The sequence below is a fragment of the Cariama cristata genome, unplaced genomic scaffold (genome assembly GCF_000690535.1).
Source record: "Cariama cristata isolate BGI_N322 unplaced genomic scaffold, ASM69053v1 scaffold20713, whole genome shotgun sequence".
Taxonomy (NCBI): domain Eukaryota; kingdom Metazoa; phylum Chordata; class Aves; order Cariamiformes; family Cariamidae; genus Cariama; species Cariama cristata.
The window spans coordinates 1-26,193 of record NW_009608044.1 but is presented as its reverse complement, the minus strand read 5'-3'; the positions used below and the strand labels follow the sequence as shown (position 1 = coordinate 26,193).

The window sequence follows — 26,193 nt, the reverse complement described above, 5'->3', positions numbered from 1 at the left end:
CACCTGCTGGCAGCGACTCTCTTAATACAGCCTGGTGCATCGAGGCCTTCTTTGCTATGAGCGTGTCCTGCTGACTAGTGTTCAGCTCCCCGCCTGCCAGGATGCTTGGGTGTTTTTCTGTAAAGCTCCTTTCTAGCCACTTGGTCCCCAGCCTGTACTGTTGCATGGAGTTATGCTGTTTCAGGTGCAAGATGTTGCATTTACTGTTGTTGAGCTTCACTAGGTTAATACAGGGAGGACGGAGACCCTGTGAAAAGTAGTTCTTCCTGGAATATGGGCATGGCCAAAAGGTCTGTAACTAAGGTGGTGTATGTCATGGTGACTAGTTAATAAAATTAAAAGCTCCATTCCTGTGTCAAGGAGGGAGTAAATTCTACAGGAAAGATATTTTGATCTAACTGAATTGATTACATCCCTGCCCCCTCACAGAAAAGCGGTAATAAAAGCAAAGACCCTTAATTTGAAATGTCACTTTGTTAAAGTGAAAATTGAAATGAGACTGGGCTGATTTTTGTTTCTTATGTAATATTGCCTTTAGTCTTATGGTTTTGGTTTCTAATTTATCTTATTCTACACAGACTGATGCAATGATGTGACAAATTCTGATAGCACTCCTGTTCATTTTCAGTCCCTCATGTATTCAGTATTTCTTTGTTTTGGATTTTTCTGTCAAAAATGGAAAGCAGGAAGCCTGCCTTGCCGAGTTGCAGTCAGATTCAAGGTCTGCTGTCCAGTTCTTAGTTATCCGTTGGTCTTACTGAAGCAAATCGACTTTCTTAGGCATATAAGGTTGAAAGATTACAGAGCTTGTATCAAATATCTTTATAAGATGACTTTCAGCCCCAGAACTTGCCTGCATACGTTATCTTTTCTGCTTCTCTAGCTCCCTAAATGCAATTAGGTTTTATATCATACCATTGTTGTTATTTTTTTGTGCCTTAAGAAAGGCAAATATGCTTTGCTTAATGGCCATAACTGTCTATACTGTCAAGCTGAAACTAACAGTAAGTTAAAACAGTCCACTTATTGAGAACAGTGTATAAATAATTTGTTTTCGTTCTTTCTCTATTTCAAATACATTGTTTTATTTCTTCTTTTAGCTGCCAGCTTGTGGGGTCCATATAAGGACATATGGCAGACTGTAATGAATGCCATTTGGAAAAGGCAACCTGAAGCTATTCATCGCCTTGACCAGGTTTTGAAGAAACACAAATCTGACTTCATTTCTCTCTTCAGAAATCCGGTATGGGACTAATGCTTTCTTGTGGAATGAGTTGGAGAGCTGATGATTTACTCTGTCTTGTCTTGTTGTGTTACATACCATTTAGGCCCTGACCATTCTTTTCAGTCTACATTTTTACAGTATGTAACACAAATGTGTTATAGCAATCTTGTTCTGCTGTAAGAATACAAATAGCTTGAATAATGGATGTTATTTTGTGTCTTGTATAGGATAATTTTATCTGTAACTTTTTTTTTCCCCTCTCATTATTTGAGTGCTATTTTGAAAGGAATAGTAAAAGTATCTGATGATCCATCAGTCAAGTATGAGTTTTTTTTGCTACTCTTGTGTGTCTGAAATAGAGCACAAAACTATTTTATCTGGTTTCGGTCCATAGAATCACAGAATGGTTTGGGTTGGAAGGGACCTTAAAGGCCACCTCGTTCCAACCCCCTGCCATGGGCAGGAACGCCTTCCACCAGACCAGGTTGCTCAAAGCCCCATCCAACCTGGCCTTGAATGTTTTCAGGGATGGAGCATCCGCAGCTTCTCTAGGCAACCTGTGCCACTGCCTCACCACCCTCACCAGGAAGAATTTCTTCCTAATATCTCATCTAAATCTTTCCTCTTCCAGTTTAAAGCCCTTGCCCCTTGTCTTATCACTCCATGCCCTTGTAAAAAGCCCCTCCCCAGCTTTCTTGTCAGCCCCTTTAGGTACTGGAAGGCTGCTCTAAGGTCTGCCCGGAGCCTTCTCTTCTCCAGGCTGAACAACCCCAACTCTCTCAGCCTGTCGTCATAGAAGAGGTGCTCCAGCCCTCAGATCATCTTCGTGCACATTCTTCAGTCAGGTTAATGAACATAGAACAGATGAATACATGAATTTCCAAAATATAGAATGTGTCTTGTTAGGAATGTGAGATGATGTGGAAAAACTCACTGTTTCTTGGCTGATGGGTCACAAGGTAGCAACTAGAAGTATGTCTTCTTTCAGTGGTGTTGCTTCTGCAATATTATATAGCTTTTTAAACTGATAGGTCAGAAAATTTCACAGTCAGCTGTAGAGTTTCATCAGTATAATTTTAGCACCTGACTTTAATAGAAAAAAGAATGATGCAGAAAATAGTGCTTTGGAGCAATGCAACAGTTCTGATCAACAGCCCAGATGTCTTTTATTGAGCTGATACAAATTCCTGTCGAGCATTGTATCAAAATTTGCTTTCCATCTACATTATTCCGAGTAAACTAAATGTCAGCACCAATTGTATAAGATTATTTTTGGTACATTCCCACAAAGAGACCGTTGCTGTGCAAATGTGAAGCATTTTTAGAATGCCTTTACTATCTCTGTGTTTAAAAAAACTGCCTTTGTTTTTGTAATGACAACTGAACCTGTCAGAACTGTGTTTGTGAGGAGGGATTAATGTGTAAAGCTTTATTCAGTGTTTGATCGTGCCATTTTGAATAACTTCTGATGCTTGTTTCTCTTGCAGCCAAAGAATGTTCAGCAGCATGAGAAAATTCAGAAAGCGAGTACAGAAGGGGTTGCTATCCAGGGTCAGCAGGGAACTAGGCTTTTGCCAGAGCAACTCATCAGAGAAGCCTTTATCCTCAGTGACCTCTTTGATATTGGAGAGTTGGCAGCTGTTGAGCTCCTTCTTGCTGGTGAGAAGGGAAAATATTTAAGAGCTGGAGAAATACAACTTAAATAGGACCTTCTTATTTAAGTGTATGCTTAACATGAACGCTTGATTCAGTCAAGGCCTTAGCTTCCTAACATAGAATGTTCTTAAAAAGAAATCTGCTGTCACTGTAGTGTAATACGATAACAGTGTTCTGAACCTTAATGTTCATATTTTATGCAGCTATTGCAAAAGGGGGAATAATGGGAGAGTTTTTTGTGATTTACTTTCTCTATCCCTGAATTTAAGAATAGTTTAAAAATAATTGATTGAGGGCTTTTCCATAAAGCAGTGTAATAGATATTAGTTCTTCAAATTATGTGTTAGTTCTACATTGATATGTGACTGTATTTGGATCATAATCTAATAACCTATTAGTAAGAGAAGTATTCTGGAAAGTGACACATGCTCTGCCTGTAGAAAATTGATTTCAGAGTTATTAAAATATAATTGTTAGTTATCATTACTAGCTAATCTCCATCATTAACTTTTAATTCATTAAAGAAGTAGCTTGCGAATTTGTCACCTTTGGAAAGCCATCTTGAAGTCAACCTTGCTTTCTATTTTGAACTTGGATTTTCAATATAAATTCAGACAGAAAATTTCATTTTGAATAAAGAAAATATATTTTCCTGATAGTCAGCTTGAGCTGACTTACTAAGAGGGGTAGATATCAGTTGCAAATACCATTTGGACTAGGGTATTTATGGACTTGCACTTCTATTTCTCTTAAATTTTTGGATGTGTTAATAGTTGAATATAAATTTTAATGATAGCACCCAAAATATCTGTGATTTCTTTTAAGTGCCTGAAACAAATGGAAGTGGTAGTGAATAACCATGGTTGCTTTGAATGCTACACTTGTATTTCAATTAGAAATACAAAGATATAGAGCTGTTATCAAAGTGTGCGTGTTCAGCTTTCTGTGACTATTCTGTGCCTTTTCATTCTGTAGGAGAGCACCAGCAACCTCATTTTCCTGGCCTGACAAGAGGTCTAGTGGCTGTTCTGTTGTACTGGGATGGAAAAAGATGCATTGCCAATTCGCTTCGAACCCTCATCCAGTCACGCCAAGGCAAGACCTGGACATTGGAACTCAGGTCGGTGTTAGGGTGACGAGCTGATCACAGCTCTTTGGTTTGAGTGCTTTTAGGACTAGTTAGATTCAGGGGAATATGAATATTCTCAAACGTGTGTGCTTCTCATAACCTGACGCAGCTGCTTTCATGTTTGTTTTTAAGCATCACATTCTTTTTTCTTACACGTATTTTTATTGGATTATAAGGATATCCATTTTATTTTCAGTTCTTTCTTGTTACTTCACCTTGTGGCAGTGTTTTGCTTCAGGCACCCTCCCAGTCAGTGTTGCTGTAACTAGTGATGATCACTCAGTATCTCAGAGACTAAGTTTCTGCCCTTGCTGTGTGCTAACTTTCCATGTCCTGCAAAACAGAGAGTTGTGCTCCTGCCTTTACTTAAAATGGATGGGCTATCTACTGGCAAACTTAATACGCTGACATCTTTTGACTTTAAAAAGAAAACAGTACGCACTGTTTACTTCCAATGCACAGTGGGTGCTTGACTAGGAAAAGATTAAAAGATGTGTTCTAGTGTAAATATAAATTCTAAATTTATATTTATAAGTAAGTGATTACTTTAGAACTAGCTCCAGCACTTTAGTAGCGTGTACATAATTGGACAATTGCATTTACTAGTAAGAAAGAGGCTGTGAGCTCGTGAGTTATATGCATCTTATGTAGAGTACTTTTTCCTTTTGATAGAAATCTTAACTAGCTGATCCATGTTGTATTCTCATATTCTCATGTTCTTGAACCTACAGTTACCTAAAGACTTTGTATCCATTCAGGATGGTGTTTTGAGAGCTCACTGCTTACCGATTAACGATGCGCATTTAGTTACTTTATGTATACAATGCAGTTGTACGTTTTCTGTCAGCAAATACATTTGATGGGAGTCGTTATTGTAGACTTCCTCTGTGGCTGGGAATAGTATGATTAATTGTTAAATTTATATTCTTTCCATTATAGTCAAGAGTTAGTGTCCATGACAACACGCTTTACAGATGACCTAATGGAGCAGGGTTTAACTCAGAAGATTCTCACTCTTGTGTCTCACATTGATTTGAACAATGAATTTGATAAACTCCAGAGAGAGCGAGGACTGGGCAGTGAGAAACATCGCAAAGAGGTAAATATTTACTGGGTGTGAATATTCTTCTGAACTACTGCACAGATTAGAATACAGTTAGACCACCAAGAGATATGAAGTGATTTTTTTTTTTCTTCTGCTTTCTAGTTTCTGTTCTCTACCTTTGCAAGCTTTGTTACTGTCTGAGGGATCACAGTAACTACGCCACAGCTTGTGCTATACCAGTGTGGGGTCCAGATTGCTTCCTGCATTTCTGTTTTGCTGTAGCTCCCTGATGCTAGGGCACACCTTATTTGTAGTGAAGAAGTGTAATCAAGGACAGTAAGAAAGTAAGGCTAATATTTGCACTATGTATAATTTTTTTTTTCACTTTTCTTCTAAAGACTGTATATTAAATCATCTGCTCTCGGCACTACCATTATCAGCACCATTGGAATAAAAATAGCAAACTAAAATTCACAAATTATTAAAACAGATTGAAACCAATTCTAGTCAGGCAAATAATGCTCTTTTTAATAATCCAATTATGTTAATATGAGCAGAAGCATTTCTAACAGTGAGGCGAGAATTGCTTGAAAATGAATTCTCATTTTTGTAATCCTTGAACTTAATTGAGACCGTGACTAACAGCAGAATATGTTTCTAGTAGGAAGATTTTAAACATTCTTTTAATTTCGGAACTTCTTTCTAGTGGGTGATCTGTCTAAAAATTATTCTATGTTATAATCAGGCAATTTGTTTTCTACCAAATAAAGAACTAGTTTTACACTTTTGCTAATAGTCTAGAAACTATGCAAATAATATCCTTCTGATTTACCTTACGTTGTCTTGATTTACGTTAAATTTATTTAATTTACTTTAATTTTACCTTAAAATTTGTTTAACGCTTAATGTTAGAAGGTTTTTTTCTTCCTTTTAGGTGGAGTACCATATTCCCCTCTGTATTCATTAGAACTATTATTCTGCTGGAGTCTGTGCACAAACCTCTTGCTGTGTTAAATGTTGAAAAGTTTTTCTCTTTATCACCATGCGTGTGATTTTACTGGAGATAGAATGCTTATAGCTCGCTATATTTTAACCAGTTGCAATGGATATAGGGCAAGAACATTATTAGAAGCTCATAATTTAGCTAAATAAAATACAGTTATACAAAGACCATTATGAAAGGCCATTGGTGGCTTTTTATTTTCTAAGTTGTGGGGTTTTTGGCTTTTTTTAAACTTCTACTGTTCTCATAAGACTTAAAGCAGTTAAAACTCAGCTTGGGGGGAGGGATGAAGGTAACAAGTGAAGTAAACGTTTGTCCTTGTTTGAAAACAGGTAGTTTTTGTTGTAACTGTTAGAAAAAAGACAAACTTTGTTTTCAAGAGGCATTATACTTAATTGTATCATAGCATGCAAGATTTTGCCAAATAAAAAGAAAAAAAAATATTTTTAGTATGCAAATGCTCGCTAGCCTTTATGTTAGACATGGTATTTGTTCTGTATGTAGCAGAGGATGATAGATTTAATTTATGTTTATGTTCTAAAGTTGGTATAAATATTTTGTCTAGGGGAAGAAAGTTCTAATTTTAAGTGTCTTTTATATTTCTCAATGTCTTAAAAGTTAGGTATTTGTATGGTCCGTTGAGGGCACCTCTTTTGGGGCAAGAGGAAAGCTATGACCTTACCTGGATATAACTACCAGTGCAGTTGTATATTAGAGACAGGAAATGTGACTTTTGCGTGATACGTTTGCAGCTACAAAAGTTCTCTGTGGATTCATGTCTCCCGACCTTGACAGAGATGCTGGTTTGCATGTAGTCATATGCTCACATGTCACATGAAATACATGGGAATAGGAATGCATTTAACAAGCAGAAGTGTGCCTTTTGTTGTTTATCAGTTATAAAAACCCCAATATTTTCTGTAGCTGCTGTCTTTAGAGTAATTTTTAACTTAACCTAGTCATACTGATTGACTGAGAAGGACAAATTGAACATGTTGCCAGAGTATTTATGTTCACTGGTTTTTGTTCATTCTTTCTTTCAAAGGTTTCTGACCTCATTAAAGAATGCCGACAGTCCTTGGCTGAAAGTCTGTTTGTCTGGACCTGCCAGTCACCACTGAGTAAGGATGACACTCTAATCCTCATAAGTTACCTGGAGAAAGTAACAGTGGAAGCTGATGGCTCACTGGACGGCGTGAACTTGTCTCTTCTCATGGCTCTCCTTTACTGCTTTGATGTCAGCTTTCTGGAACAAGGCACGGAGGATCGTGAAGGTAATGCTGGCAGGTTTCCCAAAGAGGTTATGTTGTGCAGATAGATAAATTGTTATTTAACCAATTTTGTTACTGATCAGTAACGGATTGGTAGGATTTTGCATTGTTTGTTTTCACATTCATTTACTGGGTGTTGGTGTTGTGTTTGTTTTTGTTGTTCTTCAAGATCTGATGCACCGGCTGCCTCTGCTGGCAGAAAGACAGTATATAGCAACAATACATACTCGTCTTCAGGACTCTCAGCCTTGGAAATTACCAGGCCTGCAAGCTACTGTTAGATTAGCCTGGGCGCTGGCATTACGAGGAATATCCCAATTATCCGATGTGACAGGTAAATTAACCTAAAGTGCAGTTGCTGTGCGTTAGTATTCACAGCTTGCAAGTGGTGTAAGTCAAAGTATCTGTTACCTTTTTGAAGTGTTAGTATTTACCTTTATGATAAAATTACTGTTGACACTCCTTTAAAGCTTTCTCAGTACGTGAGTTTGGTTGTCGAGAATTGAATTGCTCTGAAATGTACACAGATTTAGAAATAGTTATTAGACAGTAACATTGCGTAGTGTCTCATTGAAGAGAAAGACATTTTAATGTACTGAAAAATGTGAAAGATTGCATTTTAGCAGCTTTAGTATCATTTGAACACTTAAGAATAGATTCATGCTTATGAATTTTTACATCTGTAAATGTTAAACCTCAGTGGTGAGAGGACAAATTTATTTTTATTTTTTTTTCCCCTCTGCACTTCACAAGCTTTTCAGGCTCCCTACTAGGTCAGAATTGAGTCTACTCCAGAGTATCTATTAAAGAAAATGTAAACATTATAATTAGTGTTTAATTAAGGTTAGTTTGTGATTCTTGGTTTGCAGCTTTAGATTTGACTAGGCAAATGGATTATGCACTTTAACACTTATTAAAGAAGAAAGTTGAGATCATTGCCTAACATTAACTTGTCTTTTCCAGTCTAGTGTTTTCCTGTACAGTAGAAAAAACATAGTTGATAGAAGCATGTCGATTTGCATGTCAGCTGGGTATTCTGAAATATGTTTTGTTTGGTTAACAGATAATTGTAATTTATTTTTTCCCCTCTTGTGATTTTTGGTGCTCAGCTCTTGCAGAATTCACTGAGGCAGATGAAGCAATGGCAGAGCTAGCGGTTGCTGATGATGTCTTCCTGTTCCTGACTGAATCTGTTGTGGGGTCTGAAAATTTCTACCAGGAGGAATTTTATATTCGCAAAATTCATAACCTTGTCACAGACTTCCTTGCACTCATGCCAATGAAAGTAAGTTGTTTGTGTGAATAGCAGTTCTTGAGAAATGCGGGCTCCTCTTCTATATTGCTGACATTAGGACAGGTAGCATAGAGGTTCATATATGACCCTCAGCTTGAAGTGCTGCAGTTCAGACAACTTGTTGACTTTATGGAACCCATATGGTTTGGGTTTGTTTTCCCCACTGAAGTAGAATGTGATTTTTAAAACACTTCAGTGTGGTATGATTTGCAAAGCAAGCTTTCGTGGTGGTAGTGGTCTTGTTTTGTTTTACATGATTAAAATGTAAATGAATGCTGAAATGGATGGCAATGTATGTGGATATTGATTGTTGTTGTTATTGTGTGTTTTTTTTTCTTTTGATACTGACAGTAATGTAACCTAGATTAACTTACGGTTTTTGTGTCTCATCTTTAATTTATTCTTTAAATATGGGAAAGATCATTAGTAAAAGGGAGGGATTCTGCTTTTTCAGTAGTATCAATTGTTGGGAAAATAAGCAGCTGTTTTCACTAGAACAGCAGAAATGCTGCAAAAGGGCTTGAAAAAAAAAGTTTGAAGCAGTTAAAACGGTTCCATTTGTGCAAGACCTTGTATCTAGACATGGAAAATTAAAATTCTGTGAAAACGCTTTTATTTAATTGATGGAGGCTTTATTTTGTGACCTTCATTGTGTTGAGCTATACTTAGAGTTGCCAAATAATTACTTTTTTCAGTGTGCAAAATAGAAAGATTTAAAAATGTGTTTTGTTCATTGTAACCTCGCGGAATGAGAACAATATTGCAGGAAAAACATTATTTGAGCCTTAAGAATCTTTGAGGGCCTATACAAATGTGTTGTAGATACCTTTCAGGTTTAATCCTGATTTATTTATAATCTCTTGGTGTTGTGTGTTGTTTTCTCAAGCTGTCTTTTTAACCCACAGAATATCCATAGAACTAGTATAATGTCGATTCAAACAAGTTCACGTTGATAACTTCACAGCTATATTTCTGCTGCAAAGGCTACCTGCATACAACACTTACTACATTGTTAACAGGCTTTGGACATCCTTTGAAGGCTGCATGCCATGGTGTTTTCTGTAATATAGACACAGTAGCCCTTAGGAATCTTTTCAATATATGAGGAATACGTGAGGTATATTTTATGGAAGGTCCTTAAACAATCCAAGTGCAAACAGATTTGGAACTGGGAACTTCTTTTATAAGGCAGTTCTTCATTGGATAGTGTTGGTTTACAAAAGATGAAATGTCTCCCTGTAATGATACCAGTTCTTGTGAGAGGGATAGAAGGTAAATTTTGACTGACCCAGGCTGAGGTTGCTGCCATATTCATTTAGAACAGATGCGACCCTGCCTCCTGTATCCACAGAACTGCCTGAAAATACCAAGGATGTTGGTTGGTTTGTTGGTACATCTCTCATCTTCATTGCATTATGGAATTGGAGGCTTTACCTCTGGGAAGAGTATTCCTCTTCCATTTCAGTTGTTCTGCTTTGGTTCAGGTCTGCAGTTGATTGTAGCTAATACCTAAAGCTGAAGAGAGATTTTTGTTACAAGTAGGATTTTGTAATACAGAATATAAGCAAAAATCTGACCGTTGACTTGTATTCCAGTCTGATAGAGGCCAGTACTAGTTTTTTTTATGGGAAAGACTTTGTTAGCAGGTAATTGGGATATAGCCCTACAAAAGAACTTTTTGTCTTAACTGCTATTAGTTAGTGTTTGGCTTATGTACTCAGCTATTCCTACTGAATCTCAAATTTTAGCTAAACAGAAGTATCTGCTTTGCAGGATCTCTTTTTTTTTTTGTATATATAACCTTTTTTTCAGTTTTATTTAAACGTGTAAGTCAGCATTTTATTTAACTCTTGTGTATAGTTTTAACATTTATGCTACTTGCCAGTGATGATTTGGATAAATCTTTTGGTTAACTGCATTACATTCAGAACTCAATAATTAGCTTTAATAGTTCAGATAATTCATTATTTCATTTTTCAACACTCAATTTTGTCCGTGTATTAATTTTGTAGTATACTAATTTGACTGGTTTGCTCTGATCCTTTCCACAGTTATTTCTATTTTTTTACTATTTTTTGTTGATGAGACACAATTATTTTGCTGCTCATTCAATTTTGCAAATTCAGATATATTATAGACCACGAACTGGTCTCTTACTGACCATCACCATGTTTTAAGTTTTGGTGTGCTGAATTGGTCACTGTTTTCTGTTTCTTGTTCCTCCCTGTCTGCTTAATATTTAACAAAATGTAACTTTTCATCTCATGGCTATTTGCTTTCTGTAAGCCTCTGGGGGGGTTTTGTCAAAGGCTTTTTGTCATTAAAAATCATTGTCAGCTGTTTTTTGTTTAGCAGTTAGTTTTTTCAACACAGAGAATTTTAGGATACTGGTTAAAGGGCGCTTTTTTTTAATTTCTGCAGTTGTTCTTCCTTTCCCCTCCCTTCTCTTTCCCCCTCCCCCCCATTGTATTTACTAATATGTGGTAATGCTTTTAGTTGCAACAGACTAGGTCCAAAGTAATTACATCAATCCAAAACTTTTCAAAATATAAAGTAGCTGTAAGTAGAAGTAGCTTTAAGTGGCTGAGAAAACATTACTTTAGATTTTTCTGTTTCTTTTCACTCCTTGTGCATAGAGGTCTATGTTCGTTTGAAGCTAACCCATCTAGCTTTTGAAGTAAAAAGAGGAAAAGGATCCACCTTTTGGGGCCAAACCAGAGGATCTGGTGAAGTCAGTTGGGAAAAACTCCCATGGTATAAGTTCCGGGCTTTTGCTATGAACTGAGGGACTTAGCAGTAAGAAAGTGATGGAATATATCTTTGAATGTAAGGCCTTGGGGGAGAGAGTATTTAAAAAAAAATAATTGAATGTTCTTGTCTTGTATGTGCAAGTTCATTTGCTTTCTTATTTTTTAATAGGCTGTTTAGACAATTCCATTATTTGTGTTCTGTTTCATTCTTAGCTAAGCATAGACCAGTGTTTTTTTCCCCCTTCATAAATTGTGTAGGTGAAACAGCTGAGAAACCGCGCTGATGAAGATGCTCGCATGATCCACATGAGTATTCAGATGGGTAATGATCCACCTATTTCCCTTCGGAGAGATCTGGAACATTTAATGCTTTTAGTAAGCCCTATTTTCTTTTAAGTTAGTGTTGCAAAAAGTGATTGTGACTTCCCTTCTTAAAATAAGATGGCTTAAGAGAATAGATATGTTAAGATAATCTTATTATAATTTAAAATTTAGATAGTTAAATATTTTGTAAAATAAGTTCAGCTCAAGAATTCTTCAAACATAAGAAACAATGCCGTATTTACTTCCTAAACAAGAATTAAATAGCACTGGACTTAATGGCACTGGCACGGGTTGCCCAGAGAAGCTGTGGCTGCCCCATCCCTGGAGGTGTTCACGGCCAGGGTGGATGGGGCTCTGAGCAACTTGGTCTGGTGGGAGATGTCCCTGCCCGTGGCAGGGGAGTTGGGGCGAGATGGGCTTTAAGGGCCCTTCCAACCCAAACCATTCTATGATTCTATGATGATTCTACGACACTTCATTAACATCAGGAGCCAAGGCAGTAAATGAATTCTTTTACATGAAGTTATAGAAAGTGTCTATATTTAAGAAAAAAAAAAAATACCCTTTAATCTAAAAAGAGGCAGACCCAGCACTGTATGTTATCAGTCAGATATGGGTTTTCCCCCACTATTGACAATTATTCTGATAAAGAATTGAAATGTTTAAATAATTTTCATGTGTTGATATATTTGTAATGAGAATTTTGGAAGACTCTTTTCTGTTTGCTGTAGAGTAGGCTAGGCAAGGTGACTCCATTCAGGTTGCTGGAATTACAAGTTCCCTGTTTCAGTAGAATTTTGACCACAAACCTACGTTTAAAGGAAAGACTTTTCTGTTTCTGACATATTTTTTAATAAAAGAAAGAAAATGGAAATAAAATTCGAAGAAAATTTAAATAAATAAATTTATTTAAATATTAGTTATTAAGGTTACCTAAATGCCCTTTCAAAAAAACCCATCACATCAGAAAACAGATTTGCATATTGAACTGGTGCATTTTATATTTTCTGTTTCTGAATAAATTAAAAACTTGTGCATTTCCCCTTATTTAACATGAAAATCTACAAGTGTGCAATTTTGAATATAGCAGTCTTTAATATAGGGTTACTTGTCTTTTCCAAAGATAGTCCTTTAGATTGTAGGACATTAGCAGGAAAATTTGTAGTGAAACACTTTCTTAAAAGTAGCTCAGATATATATAGTAAACTTAAATGAAGAATTAGAAATGAAAATTTACTCTGAGAAATTTGTATGTTCAGGTAACGGGTAAGATTTCTAATCCTGATACTGGCTACCTGGTTTTTAAGTTAATATATCAAGGTACGCAAATGGTTGTTCAGGAGAAATGACACTGTTTTCTTAGCAATGATTTGATCTACAATAATTAGATAGAAGGTTACGAAAGTTTCCCTTATGTGTGCATTTTGAATTTCTCTGGCTGTCATTTGTTCTGATATTGCTATTTAGAAGCTGTCATTTTCAGAGAGTTTTGAGGAGTGAAACAGCAGCCGTGGGATGCTTTGCCTCTCAGATGCGTTTAGCTTATCTAGAAGCAGTGCTTATTGTTGAAGTAATCATCTTTTCTTTACATAGCTGATATTTTTCTAACATCTTCCTTTCTCTGATAGATCGCTGAATTGTATAGGAAAGACCCCTTTAATCTGGAACTTGCCCTTGAATACTGGTGTCCATCAGAGCCTTTGCAGACATCTACCATCATGGGATCCTACCTTGGAGTAGCTCATCAGCGACCCCCTCAGCGCCAGGTTATCTAGATTTTCTCGAGTAATTACTAGTAACTTGAAATTAAAGTAATTAAAAAAACAGGCAACAAAGTTTTTGGTACCCTTATTACAGATAGCCTCTAAGAAGACATTATCTTTTATCAGTGGCTTATCTGCATGTGTCCTGCTCTGCATGGCATGGTTATTGTTGCTTGCTCTAAAATGAGCTAGTGCCAGTCATTCGTGGTTGTCAATAAACTTAGTAAGAAAGAGCCCTAACAAACCTCTTTGAAAACTTTGTTTTGGTCTGATTTTGTGGCAGTTGCTAAGTGAATTCTGATAACAATGCTCTTGTGTTTTCTGTCTGGTGACCTCTATGTACCTTTTTGGTGTAACTGAGAAGTTAAATTCCTTAACTATGAAAAAGTTTTATTAACTGTATTTGATGGTATTTTGGGGGTTAAAAATCCGTAAGAATATTGTAATTATTTAAAGCCCAAAGGTTATAGCCCATGAGAGACAGAACTTGAAATTAGAATGAAGCAGCGATCTAAACAGATGAAGCAGACATTCTAAAACTCTTTAGATACCTGGGATGCTGGCAGCCTTCAGTGCTTCTGGAAGGGCTGTGCAGTGTTAGGCAAAACCTAGTACGAGGCATATCGGGCATGTCGCAAGACCCACCCAGAATACAGGCAACTTAAGTTAGGACCTGGTGCAGTCTGCGGATGCCCTAATATGACCCTGGGAGGAACCACTGTGTGTGTGAGTTACTGTGCAGGGGCAGGACAAGCATAGTGAATTCTTTCCCAGTATCGCTTAACTTGCACTGTGAGATGTATTAATAATACTGCTGTGCAGTATTTGTGAGCTGAAGTAAATTTTATCACTAGAAATACAGAATTGGAGAGTTAGCGTATCCTTTGTGATAGCATGAATTATTTTGTTTTGTTTATTTCCTCTTTGAAACATGTTTTTCACCTATAGGGAAACTGAATAGGCAAGTCTACAAAGGATTTTTGTTTTTTTGAGTTGTGATTCTGTTTTCTGACTTTGCCTATTGTTTTCCTAAAATACTCAGCTTTATTTGGTTTTTTTTTTAAACACTGATCTTTATTTGTTCTAGGTTGTCTTGTCAAAGTTTGTTAGGCAAATGGGAGATCTACTTCCTTCCACAATTTACATCCCATACTTGAAAATGCTGCGGGGACTGGCTAGTGGGCCTCAGTGTGCTCATTACTGCTTTAGTTTGCTAAAAGTCAATGGCAGTAGTCATGGTAAGAAAAGTGACACTTCAGCTCTTTCTCAACTCTCTCTTTAGAAAAGTACAAAGACTCATTTGAGATGAATTGTGCTTTCATACTTTTAACATTTTGTTATTACAAAGATGAAATTGGAAAGCTTCACTTGAAAGTGTAATCTGGGAAAAAAAAAAGACTGATTAGGTAATGAAATATCTGAGCACCTTAGCAAGTAATTCACATAATGAAATAATGCATTTTTTAAAAAGGCTGTATCTTAACAGCATAAGAGATGCAGAATATCAATATTGCTTATTGTAAAATATAAAATGAGTAGTGTCTTGAATTGTATATTTTGTAAATACAGTTATCTTTCCTGAGCTGACTTTTTTTGGAAGCACTTTATTCTGTTAGAATTTTTTGATACATGTAATATAATAGCGCACTCTCAAAGCAAGAGATGCTAATCAGTCCTGTGTTTTGCATTAATTTTGCATTGATCAAATTGGAAAAAAACCCCTACTTTGAAGATGTAAGTAATGCTGCAAACATTCTGATTCATAGAAAGGAAAACTTATTTGTACTGGCTTTTCATATTAGCACCTTTCTGTCTCTGTTAAAAAACAAACAAACAAACAAAAGCAAACCAAACAAAAACAAACAAAAAACCCCCAACAACAACAAAGGAACCCAAACTAGAACCACTGATTGCGGAAACAATAGCTTTACTTTGAACTTTATTTTTTCCTCTAGATAAGAAAGTTTTCCTTTTAAATTTAACTACCCTGCTTGTCACCTTGTGAGAGAGTGGAAAGAAAATCTTGTCACCTGTTTTGTCATTTTTCTAGCAGAGAACATCCAAGGAGCAGGTGGCAGCCCTGTCTCCTGGGAGCATTTCTTCCACTCTTTGATGCTTTATCATGAGCACTTAAGGAAAGACTTGCCAAGTGCAGACAGTGTCCAGTATCGTCACCTGCCTCTCCGAGGAATCACGCAGAAAGAACAGGATGGATTAATTGCCTTTTTACAGCTGACCACTGTTATAGTAAATTGGGTAAGTAACGTTTCATTTGGTTTTCTTTGTTAATACTTTCTTTTTTTTCTTGCAAAACATCATCATTGAGCTGTGAAGTTCACTTGACCAAAAAGTTATGTGGGGCAAATTTACTTAGCAGTTGCTGTCATTTGGTTAGTGAGCTTCCAAAGTATAGGAGGCATCAGGAATAATTGTTATGACCAAACATGCAGTCCGGGTGAAGCAGGAAGAGATGACACCTTTTCCTGTGTTGCAATGAGAATTTTGTTTCTTGCTTTCCTGATTTTCTTGCTTTCCTGACATATTTTGGTGTCATGGAGATGAGGTGTATTCAGAAGAAAGGACTGCGGAGTAGGAAAGCTCTTTGCATTTAATTATGAGTTTGAAAAGGCAAAACTAATGGATGAATTTAAAAAGAAATGGTAGAAATTTGGCAAGGAAACTGATCAACTGTGAAACTTACCTCCAGAGTCAGATTTAAAATGTTCCCAAACCAAGGGTGTAAAATGTGCCGTGAATTGACTGGAAGAGGGTTCCAGGAGAATAAAACTGCAAATGCAGACTTGCATTGTGAGTTGTCTGGGTAATTCTGGATAGTGTGAAGTTCAGCTCTTCAGTACCCACCAGACTCTGCAGCCTGAACGTTCTGTGATGTAGCGAGATACCCTTGGTTTTGCTGACACAAACATAAGACAGGTCAGAGAAAGTAATTAGGCTTTTGAGAAATCATCCTTGGTCATGGTGATAATGGGGTGTTCCTATGTCATATCAGTGTTAGGTAAGTGTGGGGAAAAAGGAACTCTTAAAACTAGTTATTTCCTGGGATCATCAAACCATAACCTGGGAAGAAGGATATTTGTTGTAAGGACACAGGGAATTATCATTTGATGAGGCTAAAGACTTATTTCTGTCCAGTGGTTCATCTGAGAGTCTCAAATGAGCTTACACTGGTGGTGACCCTGCTCTTAGATTTAAACAAATTCATATAAGTTCCTAGCAAATGCCGAAATGCAATCTAAGTTTGTAACAGAAATATTGATAAAGTCCCTCGACCAGTGCTTGAAGAAGCTGTCTAGAGTGGAAGTACTTAAACTTACTTGAGACTAATTCCATGAATGTGTGTCTACTAAAAAAAAAAAAAATTTGAGTTGTTATGAGAAGCTTATATTATGCACATAATTTTTCTGTATGGATAGGCATAATTTTAGTACTCAAGAGTCATTAAATTCAGCTTTTTTGGTTTGTTTTTTTTTGCTTTGGCATGGTCTGCCATTCTTCTGATGTGTTGTGTACCTTCAAGTACAAAGCAGAGCTGTTGATGCTGAACTGTGGGTTAGAGATTCTAAGACATGAATCATCTTCAAAGTAATAATCTGCAGTTTTGTTTTCTGTTGAACTCCGCAGAGTGAGAACGCTCGCTTGGCTCTTTGTGAGCACCCTCAGTGGACACCAGTAGTGGTCATTCTGGGACTTCTGCAGTGCAGCATTCCTCCTGTTTTGAAAGCAGAACTATTAGAAACCCTTACTGCTTTTGGAAAATCTCCTGAAATAGCTGCTTCGCTCTGGCAATCCCTGGAATATTCACAGGTATTTTGGGATTTTCAGTGCTTAGAACTATAGCATCCCAATCCATTGACATTGTCAGCATATTTGAAATAGTATTGCATTGCCTCCTAAATTTTCTTGTTGACATTGTTGAATATAATTTTTTTTACTTAGTTAATGCAGTTCGTTCTTTGAAACAATTTTGAAAATGACCGTATGGTTTTATGCCTCAGAGATCTCATTGGCTGTGCTTATTTTACGTAAATACAGGTTTCCTAACAGACAGTCCTGTGTGTTCAATATGTTTTTTCCTCAGTGTATGTCATCAGTAATAAATGTTCTGCAGGTTACATAATTTTCTATTTGGAGTTGTTTTGGGTTTGGGGTTTTTTTTTTTGGTGTGCAATATTCTTCCTATTCTTCCAGTGTGAGTAGTGCTCGTAGAAAGAAGGGACTGGCTAAAAAGCTCCACTTTCAGGCATTTAATTTTCAGAGGAAGTTAATTGTATAGCGTATTGTTGCCAACTTTCACATTTAGATGGCAAACATCACATACATATTAAAACCCCTACCTTTTAAGAAAGTGTTTTTTCCCTTCTGTCTTGATTTCAGAGAAAAAATTTAAATAGAAAATCTAAGGAAGATGAATATCAAATGAAAATGTTCTCAGTATTGTTAATTCACAAATCATAATGGGATGGGCTTATTTTAGAGTGTGTACTATGGTTCAGACTGATTGCTGTTTTATTTGGGAGAACTTGAGGCATTTGAACTGCAAGTGCTGGTTTATTATTAATTACTAATAAAAAAACCCCTGACAATAATGACATCTTATAATAGTAGTATTTTAAGTGCTCACCACCTTTGCTTCCTAATTTATGATATTCCTTAAAATACACTGTGGTAAGAGATAACAAGGGAAATGTCTTTCCCATAGCCAATATAAGACAAAAATCATTAATATGAAAGTATTTCTGTTCTTTGTTTCATTTAACAGTAAGCATGATGCAGATCTTTGAGGGTGTAAAGCTAGAAGCACACGTGTGTACAACACACGTACACGTGGATTGTACACGTGTATAATCCAGCCTTCCAGACAGAATCTTACCTTTTTACCTTTTAAGACGATTTAGGAAAACTCTTCTTCTTACAGCTAAAAAGTGATGAGTACCTTTTAGTCCTGATAGAAATGATGGAGATGCACTTTGACGTGAAATGTATTGTTTGCCTGTTTTTGTTTCTCTTTCTGTTTTGAAGATATTACAGACTGTGAGAAGTCCAGGCCAGAGACAAGCCATTGGTATTGAGGTAAGGATTTCTTTGTACCTGGGCAGCCTCTCTGACCATCTGCATATGAGTTTGGGAGACACTTGCAGAGGCTCCATCTGCTGCTGTGTCCAGGGAAAAACTTTGGAATAGTGCTCTCATTTCACTGCTTCTTAATTTACTCTCAGGCCTGCTTGTAATTTCTGGAAGTTTTATCCATTTATCAATCTAGTGCAGGTTCATACTAGTAACAGAGGAGCATTTAAACCCTCAGATTCCTTATGAACATTTATTAAGATTTTTCCTGTTTCCCTAATTTGGCCTCAATTCTGTTACATCTTAGTACAGCTCAGTTAACTTCTAATAAAAGTGATAGATAAAAGCAAAGTGTGTAAATGTTGAGGCATATCTTCTAGTAGCTCAGAAATGAATGAAAATTGCTGAACTGAAATGTCAGTACTGTTGCTTCACTGCTTTTGCTTTGGTTTTGGTGTATCATAGACAAGAATACAGCAAAGTTAATTCACTGTGAAGTAATTCACAGATGATGCCCTTATGTTATTTGTTCTCATGTTTCTTCCTCCCTCAAAATCTTTGATTTTTTCTCCTTCTGTTTTTGCTGTCCTTTTGGGAAGGTTGAACTGAATGAGATTGAGTCCCGATGTGAGGAATATCCTTTAACCCGTGCATTCTGTCGACTCATCAGCACACTAGTGGAGAGTTCATTCCCCTCTAACTTGGGAGCAGGTCTCCGCCCACCAGGCTTTGATCCCTATCTCCAGTTCCTCAGGGATGCTGTGTTTCTCCGATTCCGCACCAGAGCTTACCGGAGAGCTGCTGAAAAAGTAAATTTTGTTTGAAATTTTTTTGGGGGGGATGTAGTTAAAATTATTTGGCACTGCTGATGTGGCTTAGGTCTGTTTGAGCGGCTGTGCAAGTCTGATGCAGCAGAGGTAACCTGGAGCAGTTCACAGTGTTTTGATTCTGTAAACAGGTGATTTTGCAACTCACGGGTCATCAGGATCTATGAACTACTTCTAACGAGCCTGTATAAAGTATCTTTAAAAAAAACAAACCACTTTATATTATTGCTAAATTTCAATTTGCTATACAGTATTCTGCAACTCTGCTATATGGCTAATGACTTCTGAACATCACATGCCCACATCTACAAGTCAGATTTGTCCTTTCTTCATTGTTACTTCAGAGACTATTTCTGACTTGCTGAACCAAGGAATTTGAGTTTCCTTTACGATCCTTCTGGATGAAAGCATGTGCTAACTGTATCCTGGAAGCTATTAATGATCTGTTATTAGCTGTTTACCTGTTAAAGATTCTTTATTGCCTGTTGTTTCAGTATACTAATATGTATATGGTATAATAGAGCCTAAAATAGGCAATAAATCTATTTCAGTGTTCTGTTTTACTTCAGAATGAAAGCTTGTCCTTTCAAATTACTTGACATGATGAATTACAAGTGTTGGGTAGTATTTCAGAATTAGATAGTCATGCCATACTTCTGATCCATCACTGCACTGCCTGTTATATTCTTTGTCATCCTGGTCTTGTTGCTGCAGTATCAGTCTTGCTCTGTGTATGACGTTTTCTTCGTTTTGTGATTGTCTACAGTGGGAAGTAGCTGAGGTAGTTCTGGAAGTGTTTTACAAATTGCTGCGGGACTATGAACCTCAACTGGAAGACTTTGTGGACCAATATGTGGAGTTACAAGGTTAACTTGTTCATTTGTTCACTGACAAACGGAATTGTAGCTTGCTTTGCTCTCTTGCCTCTGTCTTGTGATCTTGTTTAACATTGCACGTAAGCTGGTGGAAAGCTAGACTAAAGCTTTGGGATAGGAACGTGTACAAAAAATGTCCATGTACTATCGGAGCTATGTTGCTGATTCAGTAGGGCTTCATGTACTCCATTTCCTACTTCCCTAGCTCTACTGGGAGGATGACTTCTGACTCTTGTATTGCTGATTTGATGAAAGAGCAGCATTTGACACTTCAAAAACACCTTGGTTTTGGGCTCGTTCCTCTGGATTTCTTTGGTCTATATCTAAATCACCACGATTCACAGGGTTAATTTAAAGATGTCAGTGTATTTGATATATTATCTAATACTAATATTATTGATATATTAATTATCCAGGGCAGACAGTAGCAGTAGATTTATGATCTGAAGTAATTTAATTCTGGACAACTGTTCTTTAAAAGTCCAAAGTAGATGGCAGTTGCCTCGTTATAGGAAATTCAAGCTTATTTGGGCTGCAGATTTTTTTTTCAATGCAAAGTTTCTTCTTAACATTGAAAGCCAGCCTGATGCCTGTGGATTTGCTTGTAGCATTAGAGGGCTATAAGAACGACTTCTTAAGTGAGCAGCTACTTTAAGACATATCTCTCCAGTGAACTTGCCTCAGTCTGGGAGGCCTTTATACCCTGTACTTTGACAGACAGTTCTCAGCAGCTTAACTGGCTTGAGCAATTTCTGTTAGCTCGTTTCTGTCCTTAGCTAGTGTCGCGAATGAGTGGTTTTAAGGTCGCTCAAAGAATCACTATCAAAGGTATTAGCAGAAATGGTTTTAATACGAATTGACAGAAAGGAGTCTTAACAAAGTTAGATGGCAAGGTTCACTCTATTACTTACTACGTGAAAGAAAGGTGCGCAAGAAAGAAGAGATAAAAAAAAGGGTTAAATCTGAGCTAGAGTAGATTACACAGAGACCAGGGGTAAAAGGGGAGGGGGTAAGGGAGACCCTCCTGTTGAGTCAGTAGGTAGCAGTAGGATTTAGCAAGCAGCGCTTTTCATTTAACAGCTGTTAATCACTAACTAACTTAACACCTATGAAGTACTATGATCATAGCAATGACTTAAATTGTTACAAGGTATTTGAATCGATTCACACATGCATGCACACAAACAGTAAGAGCATGGATTTCTGAAATCGTAGTGAAGCCCAGGAAAAAGGGAGGGGGGGATGCACCACCACAGCTAGTCCTTTGGCTTGTATGATTATTTGCGGGTTACATGATATATTGGAGAAATGGGTTAAAACTGATCTTTTTGACTAGATCCGTTTCTTGACCTGACTCCATGTGTGGCTCCACAGCGGCATGGCATGTCTGTTGGCATGTTAGGGACCAGCACAGACACAGAATGAAAGGAAGGAAAAGGGGATTGTTTAAACTGGTGCCAAAAGAAACTGCACCTTCTTTCTCACTTGCGTATTAAAAAAGATTCTCACTGCTCTCCTGCTTTTATCCACCATAGTTTACTAGGAAACTAGATAAACGAGAAACATTAGTCTCGACTTTTCCTTTTATTTTGTTTTATGAGGGTCTTTGTGTTTTAGGCTGGTAGTTTCGTTTTTGCATACAGCGTTGCAACAGACACACAAGTATCTGTACACTATGAACATCAGGTGTTCAGTGGACCTGCTCAGCTCTGATTTCTGGAAATGCTTTTTCCCTCATCCAGGGTCTTCATGCAGGTTCGGGGGGTTGTAAACTTTTTCCAGTTACTTTTCAGTCTTGCAAAACCATTTACTGTAGCTCCAACACGGTATAAAGTCCTAGCATTCCTTTGAATCCAAGGTCAGATCTACTTAGGGAAAGTCTACCTGGTTAAAGTTGAAATTGTTCTATTGGATATTGAAAAGCAATGGTAATTACCATTACTACTCTTCCCAAACTTTTAAAATTAGCTAAATGGTTTATGTGTAAAGAAGACTTCTGAAGACTTAGTATGCAGTATATTTCATCTGTTTAGATGTTGCTTACAACAGGGACTGTTATGTTTTGTAGCTCAGGCTAGCTTGAGTAATGGAAGTCTTTTCTATTAGACGTTAATTTTTTTTTCCCCCCTCCACTACTTAGGAGAAGAAATAATAGCATTTAAACCACCTGGATTCAATTTGATGTATCACCTATTGAATGAGTCGCCCATGCTGGAACTGTCCCTTAGTTTGCTAGAAGAAGGGGTTAAGCAGCTTGATACTTATGCTCCATTTCCTGGTATGTACCTAGAATTTATTTTTCATGTGAAGTTAAAATGCATACTAAGTAGGATTTAAAGCTGACATTGCATGTCTTCAACTTGATGTTGTTTCTCTTGCGTATAAAAATTGTGTTTTGGGGAGAGTTTTCCTAGTAGTAAACAACTGTCAAGTTCTTTCTTGGTGCAAGGCTTGATGAATGAGCTTTATGAATGTAGGCTATTTAACTGCTCCTTTGTTTTTCTTATGGTTCTTTGTTGTTTGTGCACTGCAGGGAAGAAGCATTTAGAGAAAGCTGTACAGTATTGCCTTGCACTTCTAAACTTCACCCTACAGAAGGAGAATGCTTTTATGGATCTGTTGCGGGAGAGCCACCTTTCCCTTATTGTCACACCATTGGAGCAGCTGCTTCAGGGAATCAATCCTCGCACTAAAAAGGCAGATCATGTGGTGAATATTGCTAGGTATGTGCAAAGTACTGAGAAGGGAGGAGTTTTGGAGGCGCAGAGGTGTTTGGATCCTGGTCCTTTCATTAGTTTTACTAGCTGATGCTTCTCTTTGCACAGAGCATCTCTGAAATTTTTTTTTTGATGGAGGGAGATGTCTTCTCAGATGGTGTGATCTGTGTATTGTCTGGTGTCAGATTGGGATCTGCATTTATAGTTTTCTTTCTGAATTTTTTTCCCCTCATGATTTCTTCCTGGTTGCCTTATGTGCAGTGATTCCCATGCGTATAATTTTCAGTTTGCCTCAGACATTGGTTGTCATAGAGTGGGAGAGTACAACTTCATTTGGTTGCTATTAACCACTTAAATGTTTTACAGTATTATCTGTTAGTATATTAAAAGCATCAGGCTAGTAATCTGAAAATCTGTTTCAAATGTGAAACTTTAGGGTTTCCGTTTCCCACTGACACCTTCTGTTACCGTTTGATTTTATAATGACTTTACAGACAAACCAACATTTCTTCCCAGAAAGGGTCGTTAGGCATTGGAATGGGCTGCCCAGGGAGGTGGTGGAGTCACCATCCCTGGAGGTATTGAAGAGAAGACTGGACAGGGCACTTAGTGCCATGGTATAGTTGACATGGGGATGTTAGGGCAAAGGTTGGACTCGATGATCCCAGAGGTCTCTTCTGACCAAATCGATTCTGTGATGAACGGTAGAATTGAGTACATAAAAAAGCACTGATTATTCTGACATGGAATGCACTAAAAAAATTAACTCTTCCTATATACCTGTTATGTGTCTTTCATTTATATTATTTTTTTTACATAACAGTAGTTGACAAATAGTTTAAAAAGGACGTGCCTTTTAAGATTTATTTATTTATTTATTTATTTTTAACCTCTCCTATTTTGGGTACATGCAGTAGTTGCTTTAGCTAGTTTTGGTCTTCAGTGACGCTCATTTCTGTGTGATCTGAAGCTATTTTCTCCATGTTTCTTGTGTGAGCCCGTGACCAGTTGTTCTAACTTACCCTGCTGTGTTTGAAGTAGATTTTGGATAAAAAGAATAGTTTAAAATTCCAGGGGAGATTATTATCCCTACTCAGCCTACTACTCTGCTTTTGGTGGAGGAGTGTTAAGTGCTTCATGTAGAGTGAAATTGTGTTTGTAGCCTTAACGTTATCTTATGTAGTTTGATCTGTAAATGTTTTAGTTCTAAAAGTTGTTTAATTTCTCATCTGTGCATTACCATCTTGAAATAGTAAAATTCTCAACAATTTCATTACAATAATCTTGTATTTTTGAAGGTATCTTTATCATGGAAACAGCAATCCTGAACTGGCTTTTGAAAGTGCCAAGATTTTGTGCTGTATTTCTTGTAATTCTAACATCCAGATAAAGCTAGTTGGTGATTTCACACATGATCAGGTAAGTGCCAGTTTGTTTGGATCTGGAAAGAGAAACTGGTGGAGAAATACTGGTGCTCCATAATGTTATTTTAAAGGATAGGTTTCTAGGTCAAGTACGTTAAAACTGTATTTGTCTTGTGTCTGCCTACCTCTAAAAAGTCTTTTACTGTGGCATTGTGAAAAGCAACTACTTCGTTAATTGAAAAAAACCACATCTTGAATGTTTGCAAGAAGGAAAAGGGCAATATTCTTTGAGATACTGCGACTTTTTCTTGACTTTATAGTCTTCAACCTGTGAGGATAATTTAGCATATGTAACAATGGTAGATTTTATTTTTTTTTTCTGTTCAGTGGCTAGTTTCTAACCTATGCTTAGAACAGCTATGGCTCTTAACTCCTGCTTATTAACTAGGTTATATAATTCTTGTCTAGAACTTCTGTCAACTTCAATGGAGGGAATTATTAAAGGTATTGTTTTTAATACTCTTAATATCCTCTTCACTTCTATTCTTCTGTTGTTGAATATAGAGTATTAGCCAGAAGTTGATGGCTGGGTTTGTGGAATGTTTGGACAATGAAGATGCAGAAGAATTAATTAATCCAGATGAGGGTATGTAAAAGGCTTCTTAAAAATGGCTTAAACTGTTGTCTTTTGCAGAGAATGAAATTAATGACAGAGGTGAAGAAACTACTTTTAAGTCAGAAAACCCTTTTCTTGCATTGTTTTCTGTAGAACTGGACCTTTAACAAAATGAAAAGCACCGATGTCTTGTTAAGATACATCCACAGTATGATGAGCCAAATACAAACTGAGCCTTTTTACAGAAGACAAGTAGTTAACATTGCTCTGGGTGCATTATTTAGAGCTGTATTAATAGTAATTTGAAATTTTGGTCTTGTATCCCTCTGTACTAATATAAGTTGATGCCTTAGCTTTCTTGTGTTTAACTTGAAGGCTCTGAGGATTATTCCATTAAATAGATTGCTTCACTTCATTATTCACCTCATCCGGGTTTTTTTTTTGTTTTGTTTTTGTGATTTTTTTTTTGGTTGTGTTTTTTTTTTTTTTCAGAGCTGGAGCCTGAAAAGAAGCGGGCACGAATCCATCATGAAACGAGGATCCATATTCTAAATCTCCTTATCACCTCTCTTGAGTGTAGTCCTCCCAGCCTTGCTCTGTATCTCTTGGGATATGAACTAAAGAAACCTGTCAGCACCACAAATCTGCAAGATCCAGGTATGAAAAGGAAAAGTTGATCTGGCATTTAATCAGTTCTATTACCAACACTGAGAATATTTATTGGAAAATTCATGGGGAGAAGCAATTCCTTTAATGTTAAGAATAAGACAACAGACCTTGTTCTAATCCTCAAAAGCTAAATTAAAAGGTGTGTTGATACCCAAATGCAGCATTTAAACAACTGCAGGATTTGATCCTTTGTTGAAGTCAGATTTTGGAACAGATTTGAAATTAGAGTCACAGGGGAAACGAAAATTTAGAAGTGAAACATAAATTTATTTACTATTTTATGCAGTGTCATTGTGTCCACAGTACAAAGAAATGGATTTGATGATCCAAGAAGTACCTACATATGACAATATGGGAATCTACAAAGCAAATTGACACTTTGAACTAGTTATACTATTGGACTACTGTCCTGTCCCTCCTCAAACTCCTGTTTAAAATTAATCATGGGGAAGAAAAACAGTTTTGTTGTTGAGCATTGTAGAAGAAAACCTTTTGGAATATGTGGGCTTTTGTTCTACTGTTAGGCGTATTAATATACTTATCTATGAATAATATATATTCATATATATGAATATATATA

General features: G+C 36.9%; 1 protein-coding gene across 1 annotated transcript; it reads left to right on the top strand.

The window, feature by feature from the left end:
- Positions 1 to 1,100: 1,100 nt before the first annotated feature.
- LOC104159162 (nuclear pore complex protein Nup205) lies at positions 1,101 to 25,601 on the top strand (the record flags this gene model as incomplete). The annotated part of the gene is made up of 20 exons (XM_009696995.1): positions 1,101 to 1,243; positions 2,713 to 2,884; positions 3,857 to 4,001; positions 4,950 to 5,109; positions 7,104 to 7,332; positions 7,499 to 7,663; positions 8,439 to 8,614; positions 11,632 to 11,748; positions 13,326 to 13,463; positions 14,548 to 14,698; positions 15,511 to 15,716; positions 17,103 to 17,285; positions 18,501 to 18,551; positions 19,145 to 19,354; positions 20,139 to 20,238; positions 22,388 to 22,525; positions 22,781 to 22,970; positions 24,263 to 24,383; positions 24,893 to 24,974; positions 25,437 to 25,601. Coding segments are annotated over 20 exons (3,042 nt in total), but the record flags the coding sequence as incomplete, so codon positions are not given.
- Between the last annotated feature and the right edge of the window lie 592 nt (positions 25,602 to 26,193).